This window comes from Trichechus manatus, unplaced genomic scaffold, assembly GCF_000243295.1.
Source record: "Trichechus manatus latirostris isolate Lorelei unplaced genomic scaffold, TriManLat1.0 scaffold00026, whole genome shotgun sequence".
In the NCBI taxonomy this organism is placed as follows: Eukaryota; Metazoa; Chordata; class Mammalia; order Sirenia; family Trichechidae; genus Trichechus; species Trichechus manatus.
Window position 1 is genome coordinate 22,121,828 of NW_004443962.1, and position 23,350 is coordinate 22,145,177.

The following is a 23,350-nucleotide window of genomic DNA, read 5'->3' on the forward strand; positions in this document are numbered from 1 at the left end:
TTTTATATCTCAAAAGAGATTGGCTTAAGACACTATCTAATCTTGTAGACCTCATCGGTATAACTGCTGCTAATCCTTCTTATTACATCATAGTGATAGAGTTTGTAACACATAAAGAAATCACATCAGATTACAAAACGGTACACAATCATACAATACTGGGAATCATGACCCAGCCAAGTTGACAGGTATTTTTGGGAGTCACAGTTCAATCCATAACAGCCAGTATAAGAATCTGTCTTTTAGCTCTTGCAGCACTTTATTTTCTTATCACTACGAGGTGTTCAAATGCATATTTGGTTTATTTTTGCTATTACAGATTCAGAATGCCTTTTCATTCTGAAGACCGCTGTCTTTACCAATTGTGAAAAATTCTGAATTATAACCTCTTAGAATACTACATCTTCCCAATTCTCTGTACCTTCTCTTTTGAGACCTCTTATTGGAGGAAGGTTCTCATTCTTCTCTCTAACTTCTTACAGCTTCACCATGTATCTCTGGGATACCTCCTAAGGGATTTTCTCAAAACTCTCTTTCAATCCACTAAGCCTCTCTTCAAACATGTCTAGCCAACTCTAGAACCCTTCTCCTAAGATTTTTATATCAAAGACTGTATTTTTCACTTCCAGGATTTCTAATTTCTTATGCACATTCAGTGAAATTGATTGAATGAGCCTGATTCAATGAATTGTATATAAATTGTTGAGTAGAAAGTAAGTGTTTAGCAAATGTTAGTACTTTGTTGCTTTCATGATGATCACTATCGGATGCCCATACCATATGTCCTGCCTTTGGACACCAGTGGCAAAACTTAGCAAGGCCCAGGTCACAGGTTGCCTTCTTTCTAACAACTTCTGAAAGGCGTATGCATCATCTGTGACCTCAACTACTAAGAGCTACTCATTTCTGGGCACTTACTTATTCAATGACCGTAGTGCATACATTTCTAGATTCCAGAACAACAAAGTTACTTCCCTGTAGGAAATGAGAGTTGATGCACCTGTTCTGAAAAGATATAGCACGCATACAACACCTGCTCATCTCACTGCCTCCTACCAACCACTACATTCACAAAGGGACTACTCAATCATTTTCTTAGTCAGTACAACCCATGGTATTACTGAAACTACCCCAACAGATCTAATTTTGTAGGAAAGCTAGAAAATACAGGCCAAATGTTTCCTCAGGCTCTGCTGCTGATACCGGAACCATTTTGTTTTATTTCCAGGTCAGGCAATCTTGGAGACAGATATTGGCATTCCAATTCCACGTCATTTTTTTTTTTTTTAACCATCATGCCTCTGTTTCACGTGGAAATCCAGGCTCTGGCAAAGTCTGTGATATGAAACGCAGAATGTGTTGGCTCTCATGACAAAAATACGTGTTTTAAGATAGGCGAGAAAGCAAGGCATCCCGTAAGATAAGACGTGTGCGCTGGGGGTCAGCAATGTTTAAGAAATAACAACACAGTGATTGAAGCAAAGGAAATTAGAAGGAAAGCCTTGTTATAAAATATATATGTATTTTTATTTTATACGGTTCTTTGCCTCTAGTCCATGCAGAGTAATTGAAGATATCACCAACCCAAAAATAACAGCATTTATTTTTTACAGGGAGGCAATCTGCGAGACAATGTTGTACGGTAGCTAAGAGCATAGACTCTAACCGAATACAGTTTGGGCAAAAACAAATACTAGGTGTGTGAACTAGGACAAATCATTTTACTGCTTTGAGACACAAGGAAAGATAACAGCGCTGAACTCTGTTATAAAACATTAAATGGCTTAGTATATATAAAGCTCCTAGAATAGGGCCTGACAGGAATAAGCACTAAACAAGTGTGGCTGTTATTACAACGACACAGGTTATTATGAGAATTAAGCATTTAGAGCATTTAGTAGAGTGCCTAGGATGTGGTAAACGTCAATTCACGTTAGATAGCTAAAAAATACAATTCATTAAACTATTCCGTGAGCGTCTACTCACAGAAACACAGAATCCACTAATAGCCTTTGCCCATCACAGCCAGGATTTACAGAGGCCTGTCTTACCTGACCACTGCCAGCCTGGACGCTACATTGCCCCATGCATACCTCTTACCCTGAAACCCAAATCCTGACCCCACCACATGCAGTCACATGGACGTGGAAAAGGAACTTTCTGCCTGTTTATTTATTTGTAAAATCGAGTAACAATTCCTTATTCGAAGGGTTATTTGTGAAAATTAAAGGAGTAGCTAGCACCCATAGACCCTAGCTAGCAGCCATGGAATCCTGCTGAAAACACAGCTGTGTGATCTTGACAGTAACCTATATATGAAATAATTACATTGAGGGGTTAGTTCCACTTGGATTTTGTCAATGAAAACCTTCCCCTTTATTTTGTGTCATGTAAACAGATCCTGAATAAACAAGATGTCTGTCTCTCTGGATACCCTGTGTTTTAACCCTTCAAAGAATCATGATCGATCACAGATCATTTCAATTCTGTCTCACAAGTTGCTGCGGCTTCCGCTGATGCTTCCTGGCTTCCCAAGGGAAGCTCCCAGAAGACCAGAAAGGGGAAGGTGCATTAAGGAGGGAATGGTCTCTCAGGAGACAGCGCGACCTGAATACTGCATGCGCTTCACCCCCAGCCCTTGGTGCCAACACGGAGGCAATCCAGCAGCCCCTCACCTACTTCTTGGGGCAGTTTAAAATAGGATGCGTTTTCCCGGCCTTTGGAGCCTGAGTCTGCGCACAGGACCTGCCGGCCGCCAGCGCGCGCGCCTCCCTGGCCCAGACCCTCTCACAGGATAACAATGATCTTGGGAGAAGCACCCTCCGAGCTCTCGCCTGGTGGCATCCTTTTTCCCCCCGGGAACTGGGACAGCGATCCCGGACGCCAGGAACAACCTGTAAACCAACCTTTGGAAGGCAAATCCGCTTCTCAGCAAGGTTTAAGCGCCCAGGGGAAAGCGCTGCCATCACCGCCACTGGCAAGCTCCGGGAGGGACTGCGTGAGCCAAGCTCCGCGAATTTCGCACGTCCCCCCCCCCACCCCCCGCCGCCCCAGAGCCACCGGCTGAAGATCGCTGTCCTTCTGCCTCCTCCCGAGCCCCTCGCCCAGCTCACCAGCCTCTCCATCTTCGCTCGGGTCCGCGGGGAAAGCTGGCTTCAGCTTTCGCGCAGGACACGCTGTGCGTCTCTAGCCCTCTGCGGGTGAAGGCTGGGGTGGAAACACGACTCATGTGCTCACAGGCCGCCTGCACTTCTCCCCGCCCCAGCACCGTAGCCTTATACTCTCACTCTAACCTCCCACCCCCAACACATGAGAGGAGGCCAGGTGTGGAGAGTTTCAAATCTATTTGGAGAAGATTAACGTTTATACAAGAAGCCCTGGTGGCGCAGTGGTTAAGCGCTGGGCTGCTAACCAAAAGGTCAGGGGTTCAACCCCCCCAGCGGCCCCGCGGGAGAAAGCTGTGGCAGTCTGCTTCAGTAAAGATCACAGCCCTGGAAACCCTTTGGGCAGTCCTATCCTGTCCTTTAAGGTCGCCGTGGGTAAGAATCGGCTGTATAGCAAGGGGTAACGGATTAACATTCACACTCATCCTTTCTTCAAAGCGTTTGTCATCGCTGTTTCCGGGACAGAGAACGTAATGGAAATGGGGGCGGTAGGTGCGGAAGACGAAGTACTTAAAGAACTGTATTAGCATTGAAATGGGAGCAGGCAAATAGGAAACAATTTTGAAAAATGGAAAGAATTTCTTTTTCTGTATCCCATATGTTTAATTTAAGCAATGGACAGTTAAAAAAGCAATTTCCATTTATTATTTGTTTCCAAAGTGAAATTATATATTCAAGCCATCAACTCTGTAATGCTCTCTGCTTTCCGGACGTGACCTTTCTCCTTCAGCTTGGTGGTGGTGGTGATTCTTCTTACTGTAGCAAGTTCCATTTTAAAAAAAAGAACAAACAGTTCAGTAAAATGTCTGCGTGCTGAAGCCTTTTCTGTTTTACTCCCATGGCCCGCTGACAAGGTGTGGGACCGAGTTTTTTTTCCTAAGGGCCAGAGGTGCATCATGCGGCACAGCATGGCATGTGGTCGAGAATAGGTGAGTATATGCCATATGAGCATATCCCTACTGAGACTGAGATACCACAGAAAATTAGAGGTTTTTATTTCCAAGCATATTTTTTCCCCTCAAAACCTTTAAATTACTTTGATACTCTTATGTGTTAGATAGTGACAACCACAACTGTTATGCTTACATTCATTTTAGACATGGAAACGAAAGTGTAGGAAAGTCACACATTTAAGCAATAGGAAAGTTAGTCTAAAAGGTTTATAAGAATAGGACCCCATGCAAATGGAACCACAGGCATGGAACCAGTCTGTGTGGGTTCACATACCACTTCCATCACTGAATAGCTGTGTGACCTTGGGCAAGTAGCTTAATTATCTCATGCTGCAGGCAGAGGGAGGACAATGGGACAATTATAGTACCAAACTCATAATCTCTTGCAAGGATTAAATGAAATAATATTTGTAAATACTGGCACACCGTAAGCTTTCAGGAACTGTGACTATTATTATTTGTAATTTAGGCTGTAAAATTGCTATGTATTGAACAAGTAATCTATGGTTCCTTTCAAATTTAGACAATGGATTCAACTTCTTAACCACTCCTGTTTTCTTGGGACACTCTCTGAGGTTCACTTTTGCTTCTAGACTATCTTATCTACAAGTTAATTAAATTTACCTCTTTAACTCAGGCCTCAGAAACTTTTTTCAAAGAGAGTATCAATAACTCAGGAAAGAAATAACCTTTCATCTGCAAAGCTTTTCCTTCTCCTCATTCAACCACTTTCTCAGAGAGTACCCATATCTATATAATGGGAAGAGCCCCATAAGGAGAGGAAGAAATGGAGGCCTGTAAATAAAATAATGACTGAGTTAATAAAAACAACAACCACAAAGCAGGAACTTGAAATAGATACGCTGAAAGGACTCATAGAGTGTCAAACAGGACACATAAGAGTAAGCCCACTAGAACTGCCCCATAGGGTTTCCCAGGAGTGGCTGGTGGATTCGAACTGCCGACCTTTTGGTTAGCAGCCATAGCTCTTAACCACTACGCCAGCAGGGCTCTGATTAGAAAAATAAAAATAAACACAATATAGAATTAAAGATGAGAAATAATACTGATATAACTGATAGTAAAAATGATAAATACATGGTAAATAGCTAGTAAAAAATAACAAAACAATATGATTTAATTTGGAAAGTAAAAATATGAAGCTAATAAATATAAGAGAATATCTTTGTGAACTTAAGGTAGATGAAAACTTCTTAAATAAGACCCCCAAACTCAAACTCTCAGGGGAAAAATCTATAGATTTACCAGCATTACAGGATTAAATATTTCATTCATTTAATGATATAACTGAGAAATTTAATAGAGTGGTGCCAAATAGGGAAAATAAATCAATATGTAGTATGTAAAGAATCTAGGATATAAAGAATTTTAGCAAATATAGACAACCAACTGGGTATCACGTGAGGATGTGTAAACAAGAACTTCACAGGAAGGGAACTCTGAATGGCTAACAAATATAGAAAGACACGCTCCTACTTACTAATAATCAGAAAAAAATGCAAATTAAAGCAGCCATTCTATAGATGGTGGTGATGGGACCTGAATCAGCCTGTGGGGGTGAATAGAAACATTCAGAGACGTTAATACTATATAACTTCATTTGAACCCACTAGTTCATGAAATTGGATTATATAGTTAAACAAATCTTTGCATCTGCTTATTTCTAAGATGTTTGTTGCTGCTCCAAGTGCATAATTTGATCTGGAAGGTTAAAACTTACATTTGAAATGCACAGTGACTGCAAAAGTCAAGCACCTGCTCATCACATGTGTCTGCGAAGAAAGTCATCGCTCACCAGGGTCTCCAGGTGGGACTGCCTCAGCTCTGGTGTTGGATCACGTGTCTTCTTTGAGCTAGAGAAGTAGCAAGATGATTATACAGCCCAAATACTCCCTCTAATGGCACTGTAAGAGTATGCTATGAATAAAATATGGTAAGATTCAGATTCAACCTCTCTTAATAGGACTTTTGACCAGAGTGCTTTTCAAAGGCATAACCATCAACCATTTGCTATCGAGTCCGTTCCTACTCATGGTGAACCCATGCTCCATAGGGTTCTCAATGGTTGTGATCTTTCCAGAAGCAGATTGCCAGGACTTTCTTCCTAGACAGCTCTGGATGCATTTGAACCACCAACCTTTTGGTTAGTAGTTGAGCACTTAACCACTTGTGCCATCCAGGTACTCCACTTCAAAGACATAGTTCAATATAAAAATGCTCCAATTACACAACTTGCATATTATCTCCACTCTTTAATAGTGAGAGTCATAAATTATGATTTGTCCTCCTTGAGAGCATACTGGCTGTGCTCCCAAATTTACAGCTCCAGGTCCCTGGAATGTCAAATGGACATTTCAGAATTAACATGTTTAAAATTGAAGTCTTGATCCTTCCTCCAAAATTTTTCTTCCTCGAATCTTTCTCATATTTGTAAAAACTTCCTTCCTCGAATGACAAATAGCTTAAAATCATCAGGTTAACTCTTCTGTTTCACTGTTTTCCACATCTAGTCTGTCAGCAATTCTTGTCTTCCTGATACCCCTAAGCCCTCCATCCCATTGCCCCCACACTAGCCCAGACAACAGTCAACTCCTGTCCTGACTCCTGCAATATCCTCTTTAAAAATCACCTTCCTCTCATTCTGGACCCCTAAAAAACACTGTCCTTATTCCAGCTAGAGAGATCTTTGTAAAGTGTAACTTAGAGCCTTAACTACCCTGTTTTAAACACTTCAATGGGTTGAAATTGAAGATAGAAAAAACCCAAATCCCATTCCAGGCCTGTGAGCCTTACTTGTTCTGGCCCCCTCTGCCATTTCCAAATAATTCTTTCAGCCACATTGGCCTTTTATTTTTATTTTTGTAACACACCAAGATTGTTCCTACTTTGAGGCCTGAACTCACCATTCTTTTTTCCTGGAACAGTCTTTGCCAAGAATTTCACTCACACCTTATTTTCTCGCTCAGTTCTCAGTATAAATGTCACATTCAGCCGCATCATGGCTTTGAAAGGACTTATCTCAAGTTTCCAGTCTCAGCCCTTTTTCATCATTCAGTGGACCACCTCCCACAAGGTGTCGGAGATCCTTATGGTCTCTCTTAGCAAAATCTGTACTCAACAAAAAAATCTCAAACTCAAGTAGCCATAAGCATAAATGATTGCTAACAGTCTCAAGTTACCCCAGTCTCAAACAGGGTATCATTCTAACAAGATTAAATAAAGACTGTAGGTATTACCAAGCAAATGGAAAAGAGTTTTCCATGGCAGAGAGCTTTGACAGAGCCCTTGGATTTTATATGTATATATATATTTATTTATATTTATATATGCTTATTGTGATGGTTAATGTTATGTGTCAACTTGGCTAGGCTATAATTCTCAGTGATTTGGCAGACAATGAATGTATCACCTCCCGTTTTGTGATACGATATGAGCAGCCAGTCAGTTGGAAGAGGCTTTTGCTTGGGGGTATAACCAGCACTCAAGATATAAAAATGAATGCTCTGGCAAAACTCTCTCTCTTGACCTTGCATTCATTTTGTCATCCTCTGACCTCTGGTTCCTGGGATGTGAGCAGTCTCAGCTGGCTGCCTGACCTGCAGATTTTGGGTTCATCAGCCCCTGCAACCACACGAGTCAAGAGAAGCTTTCAGCCTGCTGCCTGACCCACAGATTTGTAACTTGCCAGCCTCCACAATTGCATGAGTCATTTTCTTGAAATAAATCTCTCTCTATATATATTTATATACAGGTAGTCCCTGACTTATTCAGTATTCAAGTTATGACAAACTACACTTATGACCATCTGTTTTTACAGTGAAAAGATTAGCTGAAGTTTTTTCTAAACTAAATCAGGGGTTTCAGTTGCTTAAAAACATGGACTCAAAAGGTGATTGCTTTGCTCAAGTTGATAGACTTGGGAAGCAGTGAGTGTTACTGAGAAATATATGAAGAGAAAAAGAAAAGACCATACAGACAACTCTAATTTTCTGACTAGAAACACCATCCCCATTCCCAAGGATAATCCAAATGATCCAGAACCTTCCACAAGTGGAGTTATTACTGCAACTGACAAAATGCCAATGCCGTCCAACTCTTTTTCATCGTCAGAGTAAATTTTTATGATTTGTGTATTTTTTATGTATGTGTTAAAATATATCTGTAAGTTTATATGTAATGTTTTCAATCCCCAAAGACAAAGATCAGATTTATAAAGATAATGATAATAAAAGGCAATAATAATGAAAACTAAGAAAAAAAAGAAGTAGCCCACTCATGTCAGAAACCATTTACAATAATAATGAAAACTAAGAAAAAAAAAAAGCAGTAGTCCACTCATGTTGGAAAAAATTTATGATGGAGTTGTTGGAACGGAACCCCCATCCTAAGTCAGCGACTACCTGTGTATGCTTCACTAGTTTTGCTCCTCTAGAGAACTCAGCCTAAGACACCTATGTATGCATATGCTTACATTTATATTTTAAACTAGCCCTATTTTACCTACCCTCTCAGTCATAGGCAGGTAGTAATGCAACTTACTTTTTCTGTCTTTGAACAGTATAGAGAGCAATGATAACTGCAATCATACATAAAGAAGATATGAGTGCCCCAACTGTAGATTTCCGAACATATGAAGACCAGGAAATACCTGAAAAACACAAACCAGAGCATACTCTTTGTGATTATACATCTTATATACACACTGCACTGACATTTTGGCACCTGTAACCTGAAATGCTGTTTTGATTTGCCATTGCTTTGTTGATATTCAAAATAATACTATAAGATTATTTGCCATATACCACTTTATAAAAGAATATGCTAATGTATATTCATGCTGCTACATGTTCTTCAAAACTTAAGAAACTTAATATAATGTTAATATTCTACCATTCTCAAGAACAAGAAAACAGATATATCCACCTAAATGTTCAATCACAACAAAATATAATATAGTCACTTGATAGAATATTATGTAATTACTAAAATGAAACTTCCAAGAGTGTATATAACTCAGAAGGTAAATTTGTGAAAATAATAATAATTGATATTCAACATTAATGAACTAGGCAATATGCTAAAGCATCTTACAGGGATTATTTATACCAACCGGGTAAGTATAATTGTTGGGCATACATGAGAAAACGACTCAGAGATGCTAAAAAATATCACTCAAAGAGACACAGAAATTAAGTGACAAAACTAAGAAATAAGTTCAATTTTACCTGACTGCAGAGTCTTCACTCTCATGAGAAAAAACAAAATTTTGAGCATCAACACTTTTAAAAGTAGCTATTTTGACCACAATGCTACTAAATTGTATTCAAAATCTCTATGTAACCCCCTTAACATAATTTAAATTTTTCATTGCAATATGAGTTCATCAAAAAGCCCATCATTTTGATTGTCAAGACTGCTCTGAGATATATTAAAAAAAAAAAATCAACCTAACAACTTAACAAAAAGACAAATAACCCAATCAAAAATGGGCAAAGGACTTGAACTGGCAGTTCAAGAGGATATTCAAATAGCCAACAAGCACATGAACAGATGCTCAACATCATTAGTCATTAAGGAACTGCAAATCAAAACCACAATGAGACATCACCTCACCTATATAATTTCATGAAATTGGATTATATAGTTAAACAAATCTTTGCAATTTGTCCATATCTCAGAATGGCAATGACCAAAAAAATGGAAAACAATAGTGTTGGCAAGGTTGTGGAGAAACTGGAACCCTCATGCACTGCTGGTGGGAATGTAAAACAGTGCCGCCACTGTGGAAAACAGTTTGGTGGTTCCTCAAAAAGTTGGACATAGAATTACCATATCCAGCAATCAAAATCCTAGGTATACACCCAGAAGATGTGAAAGCAGGAACACAAACAGGAACCTGTACAGCAATGTTCACTGCAGCACTTTCAACAATAACCAAAATGTGGAAATAAGTAAAATGTCCATCAACAGATGAGTGGATAAACAAAATGTGGTATATACATACAAAGGAATATTATTTAGCCATAAAGAGGAAAGAAGTTCTGCTGCATGCCATACCATGGATGAATCTTGAAAACATTGTGCTGAGTGAAATAATTCAGTTGCAAAAGGTTAGATTCTGTATGATCTCACCTACATAAATTAAGCAAATATATAAAAACTAAAGATTATTAATAGTTACCAGGAGTGGAGGAAGGAGGCAAGGGGGAGTTTTTGTTTGGGGGGCATTGAGTTTATGTTAAAGATGGTTAAATATTTTAAATGAGATTTGCGATAATGGGGGCACAACATGAAAAGTGTAATCAATATCATTGAGCTGTAAATGTGGAAATTGTGTTGGCAGATGTTTTGGTGTGTATGTTGTCACCATAATAAAAAATAGAGAAAAAAAAATGAACCTATACACTTTGTGGACAGACCTTTACGAAATCTGTGCTTCCTTTAAGTGGCGCAACTAGCATGCATTTTGCATTCTTAGGTTTGTTGTTCCTAATAGGATTTTTTTTCTGGCTTCTTCCTGATTGTCAGACTGCTGTCATTCATCTGCTCATAGTAATCTCTCACCTCTTTTAAATTTGTTGCTTTGAATTCTCCATGAGCATTGAAGGAGGAGAGAAATCCTTATTAGTGGTGTCTTCTTCCCTGAGATAGTTAGGAAAGCGCATGTGTTTTACTTAAAGAAATTTGTGCTATTATTTGTGCATGCTCAGCCATTATTTTGGCCCAGTTTCTAGTGTTTACCAATGTTCTTTTTCAGTAAGGTACGAGATAGCTCATTCCAAATAGGTGAGGGAGGCTGGATGTGGAGAACTTAGCACTAAAATGTGAACACAGCTCTGTAACCAACAATAATAAAGTATAGAAAAAAAGTTCTACGTAAGATGTCAAAAGAATCGGGGATTTATATCCCTAACATTTGTTACCAAGCTAAGCAAGGGGGAGAATCCTCTTCTGAACTGAGAAATTACTTCTTTACTTACTTTTATATCTCAATGAGAAGTGAATTTAACTATATTATTCTAACCAGCATGTCACTGATAGATTGATGTCGGATATGCATATGATATTCAGTTAGTGTCTCAGTTACCTAGTGCTGCTGTAACACAAACAGCACGAGTGGGTGGCTTTCAAGAACATAAATTTATTTTCTCCCTGTTCTGGAGGTTAAAAGTCCAAATCAGGGTCTTGGCTATGTCAATCCCCTCTATCAGCAGCCCAAGGTTTTCCTTAGTTTTTTGGCATTCTTTGGCTTGTAGTCAATCCTCACATGGCATCTGCCTTCCCTCGTGTGTGTCTTTGTGTCTGTTCTGGTATTTTTATAACTTAGAAGTGATTAGATTTAGGATCCACCGTAATCCAATATGACCTCATTAACATAGCAAAAGAAAAACCCTATTTCCAAACAAGATCACATCCACAGTTACAAGGGCCAGGAATTCAACACACAATTTTGTGAGACACAATTCAGTCCATAATAGTTGGCATATTCCAATCTTGTGATTTGGGGAGATTTACTAAGAAACAGGAACTGATTGACTTCAGTTTCAAGAGAGAGACGTAACAAACATATTTATCTCTACTCCGTCCTGAGACTCCGCTAAAATTATGCTAACAACACAAATAAAAAGGATTAAATGCAAAGCAACGGGCAGAAGAGTGACCCTCAGGGGACAAGAGATTTAAACAAACTTACCAAAGATCAAAAATGGATAGAGGAATGGCCAATGGAATACAGGATGAAAGAAGCTGCTGCCTCATGGATGCACAGAGCAGAATACACCTGCAGAGACAGCTGTGCAGAACCTGGAGAGGCCCAGGATTCTGAGGGCCAAAAAAGGGTGGCGGGGGAGGGGAGAATGAGTCATACAATGGATGTTTCAGTAGAAAGCACCCATTTCCACACCCAAATCAGAACTGTGGACAGCGGGTGAGTATTCTACAGCAATATGTGAAGAGGTGATAGCCAAGAATTCTACAAAAGTAATAAAAGACATTGATTATACCACTGATTAAGAAGCCCAGCTAAGTGAACCTTAAGCAGAATTAATACAAAGAACACACACCTAGGCCCATCATAATAAAACTGCTGAAAAACAAAGGCAAAGAGGAAATCTGCAAAGCAGCAGGGGAGGAGATACATTTCTTTCAAAGGGGGAAATACATTTCTTCAGAGGGAGAGACATTTCTTTCAAAGGAGTAGCAGTAAAACTGAGCTGTCTTTTCACATCTCTCAGTGGAAACTACATCGTGAGTAAGGGAGAGAGGAAAAGTTGTTGCAAATGAGCTTAATCTTCTCTGATTGTGGCAGAAATTCAGTCGAAAACCTGTAAAGGAGATAGATTAAAAAATTGCCATGTAAGAGAAAAAAAAAAACTCTGCAGGAAACAGGACTGGGGTAGGGAGCTTCGTCCTTTTTCGAATCATTTAACCATGTATGCGTACTACTTTGATTTACATTTTGTTTAAACAAATGTCTTACACAAACACTTCTGGTAATGAATTTTGAAGAAAGTTAAGTATTTCGCCTTGTTGATCTATCACTTTTACTTACATTCTTGTTTAACCGGAAGAGGAACAATCTTCTCTTCGTGCCTTAGAGGATGATCCATGTGCACAATCACGTTTTGGAGTCCGAGGGAACGCGCAGTCTCCAGAGAAATGTTGTCCATTTTAGTGACAGTTATTGTGCCATTTGGGTTCTGAGCATGGTATTGCCCAGGTGGATTAATCAGGACTCGTGAGGGGGAAAGAGATATTTGAGGAGCAGGCTTTCCCATAGCTGAGTAAATAATTGTAAGAAAACCCTCAGAGTCGGGATTGGACTGGAGTGCAGTCCTTAATTCAGACACAGCTGACGGAAAAAAGAAGAAACAAAATTAAAAGTAAAAATATGTCATGACAGACTTCCATGGTGTTTTTGGTCTTCCCTAAAATTTTTATATGAAGCCAAAATGTTGACACTATATCCCTCTCAGATACTACTTCTCACATTTTACAAAACCTCACAATTCGATCTTCGATACCTACCGACAGGCCCTCCAGTTTTAGAGGAACAATTGGTATCTCACTTTTTATTCAGTCTTAAAATTACATTATCTAACCCCCCAGTACTTTAAATTTATGGCAACATAATAAGGAAATAAGTATTACATTTTATTAAATTTAAGGCTAAAAATACCAAAACCAAACCCACTGCCATGAGTTCATTCCAACTCATAGGGACCCTATAGGACAGAGTAGAACTGCTTCATAGGGTTTCCAAGGCTGTAGGCTTTACGGAAGCAGATTGCCATGTCTTTTTCCACAGAGCAGCTGGCTGGTGTGTTCAAACCACCAACCTTTCTGGCTGGTGGGTTCGAGCCACCAACCTTTTGATTAGCAGCCTAGCTCTTTAACCACTGCCCCCAGGCTCCTAAATTTGAAAGTAGGAGGTCGTTATTCTCTTAGAGTCTTCACCTCTCCTCTTGCTCCTTCTTTAGTGTCTCTTTTTTCTTTTCTGCTCTTTCCCCAACTCTGCAGTGAGAAAATCCTGAATCTCTATGAATTTTAGCCACTGATTAAACCCAGTGTGGTGTAATATAAAGAAGTTAGAAAAGAGGACAGAAGATCTAAATTCTTTGCCCCAGCCCTATACTCGGTGACAACGGGCATCTCATAGAGCCGTCTCTGGCTTCCATTTTTTCTTAGATACAATGAAGGATTTGGCCCATATGACTCTATTAGTCTTTCCACCTCTAACGTTCTTTCTCTGAGCCTCATTCTTAAAAGACTACATCCCCATGATTTTTCTCCTAGCAATTTACCCCTCCAGAAAACACTTATATACTTAGAATATTAAGGCAGATTTGTCCTCCGTAGCTGCCATGTGGAAACACATTAAATAAACATTTGTAGCAGGCTTCATCTTCAAATGTCACTTCATGGATAGTAATGAATGAGGGATTGGGCTCAATGTGCAGCCGATCTAGGTATGGTGGAAGAATCTTTGCCCCATATCTACTGCTGTAAGTGCCAATATTTTGTGGTGAAGAATCTTGGATCTTCTGCCAAGTAATTTGCAGAACATCTTCTGGAGTTGTCAAATTGCAGAATATAGTCACATTTTTTCCCAATACGGCTGTCTCGTTATTTTTGTACTTCATCCTATAAAAAGAATCTGGAAAAAAACAGCCCGTATTAAATAAAAGAAATGTACTTTCACACTACCTTGACCTTACATCATATCGCTTTTCTCTCTCTGTATTAAAACTGTCTTTTACTTTCTTTTCTTCCCCACTAGACAGTGAACTACCCAATATTCATTGCCACTGAATATTTAGTTTCTAAAACTATTTATGGTATACACCAGCTAATCAATAAACATTTACTGAATGCATAAATTGAAACACAAATTAATTAACATAAGATGATTATTGTTAGTAAAAAAAATCCTTTTTAGTTAGTATATTATAATTAAGAATATCATTACTTGATATAAACTGAGGGGTTGGTGATTATGGGCATGGTAGTAGGAAAAATATAGGACATAAGAATTTAAAGATAAGAGCCAAGAATCATCCTGAGAGCTCCTTCAAAAGGACTGATTTCCTCAAATCTCTGTGATAGTGCGTTAATACTGGTGATGGCTTTGATATAGAGGGAGTGACTCACATATTTCAGAAGGTCACAATTTCTTAGTTGGCTGATAAAAAATTGTTAACATTTTTTCTTGATACTATATGGCAATGAAAAAGGACATCTGATTAGGTTATTATCTAATAAGAATTTAAACTGAAATTCGAAATGTGTTCATTGTGTGTATATGTATATATATGTATGTATATGTATATATATGTATATATATTCATTCATTCAAATTGTCACAACATACAAAACATAATTGACCAAAAATTAAAAGTAATACATATATTCAAAAATTTCCTTTTTAGATTGTTTGCAGGAGGTCAACAATTCCACTGATAACAGCTAGAAAATCTGGATTGATTACATAATAATTTATTTAAAGGCATCAGAGAACTGCAACACCAAGGAGAACCAGAGGGAATAAAGTTTAAGAGATGAGGGAGTCTTCAGAGGTGAGATGAGGGTTGGCAGCCATATCTCGGGTTATTTAAAAAATTACAAACTATTAGGATTAATAAGTTAACAAGTCGCTAGATAAAGGTTAATATTCCAAAATCAGTTGTAAGATTTCTAATTTCAACTCTAACATGAAAAGAATTTGAAAAACATCACTCTTGTTTTATAGTAACAACAAAAATTTGGAAACACTTAAAATTACTGATTTTCTTGGAACCTTTAGAGAATTGATGTTGTAGAGCAAACTATCACCCCGAAATCTGGAGAGACAAGCAAATACAGAAAAATACAGCTGAGATAAGCTCACTTGGAACAAATGACACTAAAGTCATAAACTGATAAGAATACTTAAATTTGTTAACTTTTTAATAGTTTAATTGTCAAAATTGTAGTTTTGACAAATTTTTCTTGGTTGAATGTGGATGAGATTGAGAGTGACACACTCCTAGGGGGTGCAGGAGCCTCACACTTTAATGGGTTTTACCTCCAGGAACCTCACCAGGTTCTCATGGTGAAGAGCCATGAAAAATAATCTCATGTCTTTGGCAGAGGGAGTGTAAAAAAACTTTTTAAACATCCAGTGTGTTTTTCATAACAGGAGCCTCCTCTCCAGTGAAAAGACTTTGCCAGAGTCTTTTCTTACATAGGCTGAAGGACAATTACCCAACTCCAGTCACCTGTAACTTTCCAGTTACACCTAAGAAGTTGCCATGACACACCTATTAGAATGGCTAAAATTGAAAATACTGACAACACCAAATGTTGACAGGGATGTGAAGCAACAAGAACTCTAATTCATTGCTTATGGAAATGAAAAATTGTACAGCCACTTTGAAAGATAGTCTGGCAGTTTTATGCAAAGCTAAACACAGCCTTACCATAAATTCAAGCAATCATACTTCTAGGAGTCTACTCAAATGAGTTGAAATCATATGTCCAGATAAAAACCTGCACATTAATATTTATAGTGGCTTTATTCATAACTGTCAAAAATTGGAAGCAACCTTCAATAAGTGAATGGATAAACAAACTGTGGTACATTCATATAATGGAATATTATTCAGCAATAAAAAGAAATGAACCGTCAAGATATGAAAAGACATGGAGGAGCCTTAAACAAATATTGTTAAGTGAAAGAAGCCAGTCTGAAAAGGCCACATATGGGATAAGCCCATTCTGGTAAAGGCAAAACTATACAGATAGTTAAAAGATCAGGGTTGCCAGGGGGTTCAGGATGACGGAAGTGATGAATAGGTAATACTAAGCATTTTTAGGACAGTGAAACTATTCTGTATGACACTGTAATGATGGACACATGACATCATGCATTTCTCAAAACCCATAGGACTATACAACACAAAATATAAACCCTAATGAAAATTATAGACTTCAGTTAAAAATAATAGTTCATCAATTGTATCAAATGTGCCACACACATGGAATACAAGATGTAAAAATAGGAGAAATAGTGTGCAGATGGGGGGTTACATGAGAAACCTCTGTATTTTATGCACAATTTCTTTGTAAGCCAAAATCTACTCTAAAAAGTAAAATCTATTTTTTTTAAAAAAATGGCATTTACAATTGCACCAAAAATTAAAACTTTGGATAAATTTAATGAAATCTGTGCAAGATCTATATGCAAAAAAATGATATGATTTTGATGAAAAAAATCAAAGAAGTTCTAGATAAAAGGAAGGATATTCTGTGTTCATGGATTGGAAAACTCAATATTGTTAGGATGCCATTTCTGCCCAAATTGATCTATAGACTCAAGGCCATCCTAATCAAAATCCCAGCAAGCTATTTTATAGATATCAGCAAACTTAATCAAAAGTTTATATGGAAAGGAAAAGATCCAGGATAGCCAACACAATCCTTCAGAAGAAGACAAAGTTGGAGGATTGATCCTGCCCCACTTCAAGACACTATAAAGCTACAGTAAAGTACAAGATAGTATGATATGGGCAAAATAATAGAGATATAGATTAATGGAACAGAATAGAGAGCCCAAAATAGACCCACACACATATAGCCAACTGATCTTTGACAAAGGTGCAAAGCAATTCAGCAGAGAAAGAACAAATAACTAAAATAAATAAAATGAGAAGACAAGCTACAGACTGGGATAAAATATTTGCAAATCATATATCTGATAAAGGACTTGTACCCAAAATATACAAAGGATTCTTAAAGCTCAACAATAAGAAAACCAAAACTCAACTACAAAATGAGCAAAAGTTATGAACAAACACTTCACCAAAGAATATATAGAGACGGCAAATAAAAATATGAAAAGATGCTCAAGTTAATTTTCATTAGGAAATTGCAGATTAAAACAGCAATGAGATGCCACCATACACCTATTGGAATGGCTAAAATCCAAAAGAGAAAATGAGAATACCAAATGTTGACAAGGATGCAGAGCAGCAGAAATTCTTATTCAGTGTTGGTGGGAATGAAAAATGGTACAGCTATTTATGCAGAAATTTTGGTCATTTAAAGCTAAACTTAGACTTATCATACAATCCTACAAACACATACAATTGTGCTCCTAGGTATTTATCCAAATGAGTTGAAAACTTATATCTACCCAAAGACCTGCACATGAATGTTTATAGCAGGTTTATTCATAATTGCTAAAACTGGAAGGAACCAAGAGAGCCTACAATAGGTGAATTGAGAAACAAACTGTGATATGCCCATGCAATGGAATACTACCGAGTGATAAAAATAAATGAACCACCAAGCCATGAAAAGACATGGATGAACAGTGTATGTATAGTACTTAGTGAATGAAGCCAGTCTGAAAAGGTAATAACTATATAATTCCAATTATATGACATCCTGAAAATGGTGAAAAGATCACTGTCTGCCAGGGCTTCGGGGGTAGGGGAGACTGGTTGAATAGGTGAAGCAAGGATAATTTTTAGGGCACTATTCTTTTTGATGGATCCCTGGTGCAGTGGTTAACTGCTAACTGAAAGGTCCACAGTTTAAACCTACCTGCTGCTCCATGGGAGAAAGATGTGGCAGTCTGCTTCCATAAAGATTTACAGCCTTGGAAACCCTATGGGGCAGTTCTACTCCGAGTCATAGGGTCACTATGAGTTGGAATTGACTCAAGTGCAATGGGTTTTGGTTTGGTATTCTTTTTGACACTGTAATGATGGATACATGACAATATGCATTTGTCAAAATTCATAGAACTTTACAACACAAAGAGTGAACTATAATGTATGCCGTTTAAAAAATATATGTATATCATTCAGGAGGTCAAAGGGTCCTGGGAAGGACTGTAGGCTGCGACAAAAAGAATCTAACTGTATTACAAATACATGAAACAACCTCAGTGAAGGGGGTATTGGGAAAAGCTGCTGACCTAAGTAACTTTAAAAATGAATAGAGTCTGTAAGACTAGAGGCAAAAGGAATTGCACATCAGCACTGTACTCTAGTTGATAATGTTATTTTCATGAGGATACAGATGAATAATCCTGATACTGCTATACATGTATACTAGAAGTGAACAATTAAGTAAATGAATGGCAGATGATAAGAGCCAGTTTTCTCACTGTTGCAGTGGGAGGTTACAGATAGGCAAAAGGAAAGACTAAGATGATAAATGTTGTAATGGGTTAGAGTTGGAGACATCAGTACGAGCTCATGTTTAGCATAAATATACATCAGATGGTTACTTATAGAAAGTTATAGATATTTGTAAATATTGTATATACACAGGTTAGTATACATACATATACTTCCTTGATATGTCAGCTGAGAGGGCATAGAAGCAATGAGCTCATTTAGTGCCCACATCTTTATTTCTAATACCATTCTCCAATAAACGAATCAGGGCTCCTTAGTGAAACAGCTGATCCTAGGACTGGGGCAAGAAACATACAGGGGAGCCTGGAGCATCTTGTTGTAGATGCCGAGTATAAGGAGGAAGTGCTCAAAAACAAGAGACCCTACATTGACGAGGGCATGTCAAAGGAACAGAGGAGCAATGGAAAGAGTTCCCAACAGGAAAAGCTGGAAAGTTTTGAGAAACAAAATAAAGTACTATCTGATTTAAAGTATAAAATAATAAAGTATAAGAAAAGTATGATGTTACAAACCACAAAATAAATGTCTATTAGATTGTACTGATTATCAGTAAATGTTTGAACAAATAAATAAATGGGGAGAAGAATCTCCCTTGCATAAGAATTCCCAATAATTATGCAGATACGCCACCCTCAAGTAGGGAGTGAATAAATCCCCACTCCCTAAGTGTGGGCTGTGCACAGTGACTTCCTTCCAATCAGTCCAGTATGGAAAGGGAGGAAAAAGAATAACGTTACTGTGGGGAAACCTGACAAACGTGCCCTCAGCCAGGTGATCAAGGCCAATATCTACAGTCATAAATCAAGTTGATAGTATGTGCCTTGCTTGATATGATATCTTGAAAATAGCATTTTACCTTTGTAGTCTTCCTCCCCAAAACCCATAACCCCAGTCTAATCATAAGAAAATATATCAGACAAATTCCAATAGAGAGGCATCCTAGAAAATACTTGACAAGTACTCCAAAGTGTCAAGGTCACCAAAAAAAAAAAAGGAAAGTCTGAGAAACTGTCACAGCCAGGAGTCTAAGGGGACATGTCAAGCAAATGTCATGTGGTGTCCTGGGTGGGATCCTGGAACAGAAAAAGGACATTAGGCAAAAATTAAGGAAATATGAGTAAACTATAGACTTTAACTAGTGGTAGTGTACTGATATTGGTTCATTAATTGTAACGAGTGCACCATCTTAGTCTAAGACGTTAACAACAGGAAAACTGGGTGAGGAGGCATATGCAAACTCTCTGAACTATCTTCTTAATATTTCTGTAAATCTAAAAGTGCTCTAAAAATAAAGTCTATCTTTAAGAAAATCAGTTGCATTTCTATATATCTCCAATAAACAAGTAGAAAAATAGTATTTTAACATATCATTTACCATAGTGCACCCAAAAAAAAAAACCCAAATCTGTTGTTGGTGAGTCGATTCTGACTCAAAACGACCCTATACGACAGACTAGAACTGCCCCATAGGGTTTTCAAGAAGCAGCTGGTGGATTCAAACTGCTGACCTTTTGATTAGCAGCCGGAGCTCTTAACCACTGTGCACACCCCTCCAAATAAAAGTAAAGAGATATCTGGGAATAAAATCTATTGAAAGATGTGCAAGACCTCTCTACTAAAATCTACAAATTAGACTTAAATAAATGGAAAGATATCACCACAACTTTTAGATTCAGTGCAAACTTAATTAAAATCCAAGAAGTTTTTTTTTTTTGGAAATTGACAAGCTGGTTCTAAGTTTTATATAGAAATTCAAAGGTTAAAATAAAAATATATATAACCAAAGCAATAAACTGAAGACTTACTACCCAGATATAAAGCTAAAGTAATATAATGTGATATTGATTAACAAATAGGAAAATAGATGAATACAACAGAATAGAGAATCAGGAATAGACCCACACATATACAGCCATCTGATATATATGACAAATGGAACAGACACCACACCGCATTGGGAAAAGGATGACTTTCCAATAAATGATGCTGGGTCAATTGGTTATCCAAGTGGAAAAATTATATATTGACCGCAACCTAAGATACAGCAACAACCTGAGACAAGAGACAAAAATAGAAATAGATGCAAATCTCTTTAACCACCAAGAAGAGTCTCAAGCAAGCCAAACTCAAAGTTAAAAGGCAAATATAGTGCGGGGTTATATTCACAAGAAACACTGCAGAAAAAAATAATAATTTGCAAAGAGCTCATTTGCCTCCAGCTAGTATGTGGCCTCCAGCTTGAGCTGCTGGGATACACTTTAGAAGCAGTGCTGACCACCTTTCTTTCATTCTCTGTTTTATACTAAAAGCAGTTTAAATTAAACTGCTTGCTAAATGCCTAGAACGTGGAGTGCTGCATGCTTGGCATTTAGACTAAAACACAATGCAGAAGTAAATAAACTATGGCTGGGGATCTATTTGCCATAGATTTCAGCATTAGCTTTATGCACCCGAGAGAAAAAATAAAAGAAGTTACCTGATCCTTGTACCCAGATGGAAAGCATGATGAGCTGGAGAATAAGATGCACTGAAAGGACCATGGAATTTGATGAAAAAATCTTCACTAACATTTGGAGTATTTCTTTTTCTAACTGAACTTCACACTGAATTTCCCTCCTAAATCTGTTACTCATTAACATTAAGACAGTTAAAACTTCTTCCTTAAAGCCAGCACAACTTGTACAAGCAAAGGTCATGGAAGCTCCATAGACACACCCAAACTCCCTAAGGGACCGAACTGCTGGGCGGAGGGCTGTGGGGACCATGGTCTCAGGGAACATCTAGCTCAGTTGGCATAACACAGTTTATAAACAAAATGTTCTACATTCTACCTTGGTGACTAGTGTCTGGGGCCTTAAAAGCCTGTGAGCAGCCATCTAAGATACCCCACTGGTCTCACCCCTTCAGGAGCAAGGAAGAATGAAGAAAACAAGATACAAGGAAAAGATTAGTCTTAAGGACTAATGGACCTCAATTACCATGGCCTCCACCAGACCGAGTCCACTACAGCTAGATGGTGCCCGGCTACCACCACTGACTGCTCTGACCGGGATCACAAAAAAACACCAGAATTACTGGCCTGACAGAGACTGGAGAAACCCCAAGATTATGGCCCCTGGACACCCTTTTAGCTCAGTAATGTAGTCACTCCTGAGGTTCACCCTTTAGCCAAAGATTAGACAGCCCCATAAAACAAAATGAGACAAATGGGGCACAACAGTCCTGGGACAAGGACTAGAAGGCAGGAGAGGACAGGAAAGCTGGTAATAGGGAACCCAAGGTTGAGAAGAGAGAGTGTTGACATGTCGTGGGGTTGTTAACCATTGTCATAAAATGATACGTGTACTAACTGTTTAATGAGAAACTATTTGTTCTGTAAACCTTCATCTAAAGTACAATAAATAAATAAAAACTTTCTTCCTTATTTTAAAGCATGTGTTAGCTATACTAAACATTTGCCAGCTTCCTTGTCTGCCCAAACTCTAATTCTATTTTGATATTTAGGTCTATGAAGACATTTTTCTTTAACATATCTATCTCTTGATCTGTAGCTATCACAGGATTCATACACAGGCCCTGAAAAGTTACCTGCTGTTTGCAAAAAAATTAATTAGTTCTTCTTTTGGGTGTGTTACCACCCCATCCTTTATGTTTATGTGTATCTATGCATATAATCATCACACTAGTTTATACACAGAGGGTGAGATGAAGTGAAAAGACTGCTCTCCAAAAAAGTATGCTAAGTTTCTAAAAAATGTTTTTATTGGCATCTAAATCATAACAACCCACTCCCCCAAACAACTGGAGTAGGAAAATTAAAACTGACTTTCCTGTAAAATAATTAAACAGTTTCAAATCAAATACTATTTATATATTAAAGTGGCAAGAGACAGACATAGATTAATGTCCCCTTTTATAAACCCCTTTGCCCAGTATTACTTTAAATACAGAGAAGGCATTCCTTGCCTGGTGTAATTAATTTACTTTTTCCTCCTTTTTTACCCAATCTGGCCGCCTGCCTACTAGCATCATAAACACAAGGTAATATCAGCTTCGCCAGAATGCCTTCTTCCTGCTGGAAGCTGGAAGTGCTGTGCTCATTCACCTTCACTCCAAAGCACACTTTCACACAATCTGTTTGAAAGGGAAGATTTTTTTTCCCCTGTAGTCTGTTATTGCCATTTTAATGAGTACTGAAGGAAGGGCTGCATTTTTTACCTTACAAGTTAGAAGTGATCTTTATCTAGAATCTTCTAGAACTACTTTTAATAAGACAAATAGACCACAAATGGGAGATTGAAGCCAGGGCTAGGACTTGGGGCAAATACCATCCTCAGAGAAGTGCACCTGGTCATGGCTGCTCTAGAGTGAGATCAGTAGCTAGCTTCCAACCCTCATACAGATGCATATACCTTCCCCCCTACCCCACCTACATATATACACAGTAATGGATACACAGAGAACACACCCACTTAATGTTCTGGGTAATGGACTCTTCCTTTTTTGTCACTCATAAACCCCTATA

The 23,350-nt window shown here is 38.1% G+C and overlaps 2 protein-coding genes across 3 annotated transcripts in view; both read right to left on the reverse strand.

Annotated features, from left to right (window-relative positions):
• The window catches only part of CD200 (CD200 molecule), a 39,304-nt gene extending 35,669 nt beyond the window's left edge, over nucleotides 1-3,635 (reverse strand). For both annotated transcript variants that reach the window (XM_023728898.1, XM_023728896.1), the window contains exon 1: nucleotides 3,114-3,635. Coding sequence is in view for 1 of the 2 variants with exons in the window: in XM_023728896.1 (XP_023584664.1) it covers nucleotides 3,114-3,125 (12 nt within the window). In the remaining variant the exon portion in view is untranslated. The remainder of the gene's footprint in view (nucleotides 1-3,113) is intronic.
• Nucleotides 3,636-5,309: 1,674 nt separating this feature from the next.
• On the reverse strand, nucleotides 5,310-21,395 carry LOC105756153 (OX-2 membrane glycoprotein-like). The gene is made up of 5 exons (XM_012554751.2): nucleotides 21,302-21,395; nucleotides 13,965-14,294; nucleotides 12,690-12,989; nucleotides 8,678-8,786; nucleotides 5,310-5,991 (listed from the first exon to the last, which is right to left on the reverse strand). The coding sequence occupies exons 1-5, from the start codon at nucleotides 21,393-21,395 to the stop codon at nucleotides 5,901-5,903; spliced, it is 924 nt and encodes a 307-aa protein (XP_012410205.2). The 3' UTR covers nucleotides 5,310-5,900.
• Nucleotides 21,396-23,350: the final 1,955 nt, after the last annotated feature.

Bases quoted from the DNA above. Each gene is read 5' to 3' on its own strand.
- LOC105756153 (XM_012554751.2), bottom strand. From the start codon at position 21,395: ATGTTAGTGAAGATTTTTTCATCAAATTCCATGGTCCTTTCAGTGCAT. The intron at 12,990-13,964 runs GTATATAAGTGT...TTTTTCCGTCAG, and splicing joins AATCTGCCTTAATATTCTAA to CTGTGTCTGAATTAAGGACT. The intron at 8,787-12,689 runs GTAAGTAAAAGT...TGTGTTTTTCAG, and splicing joins TCTTCCGGTTAAACAAGAAT to GTATTTCCTGGTCTTCATAT.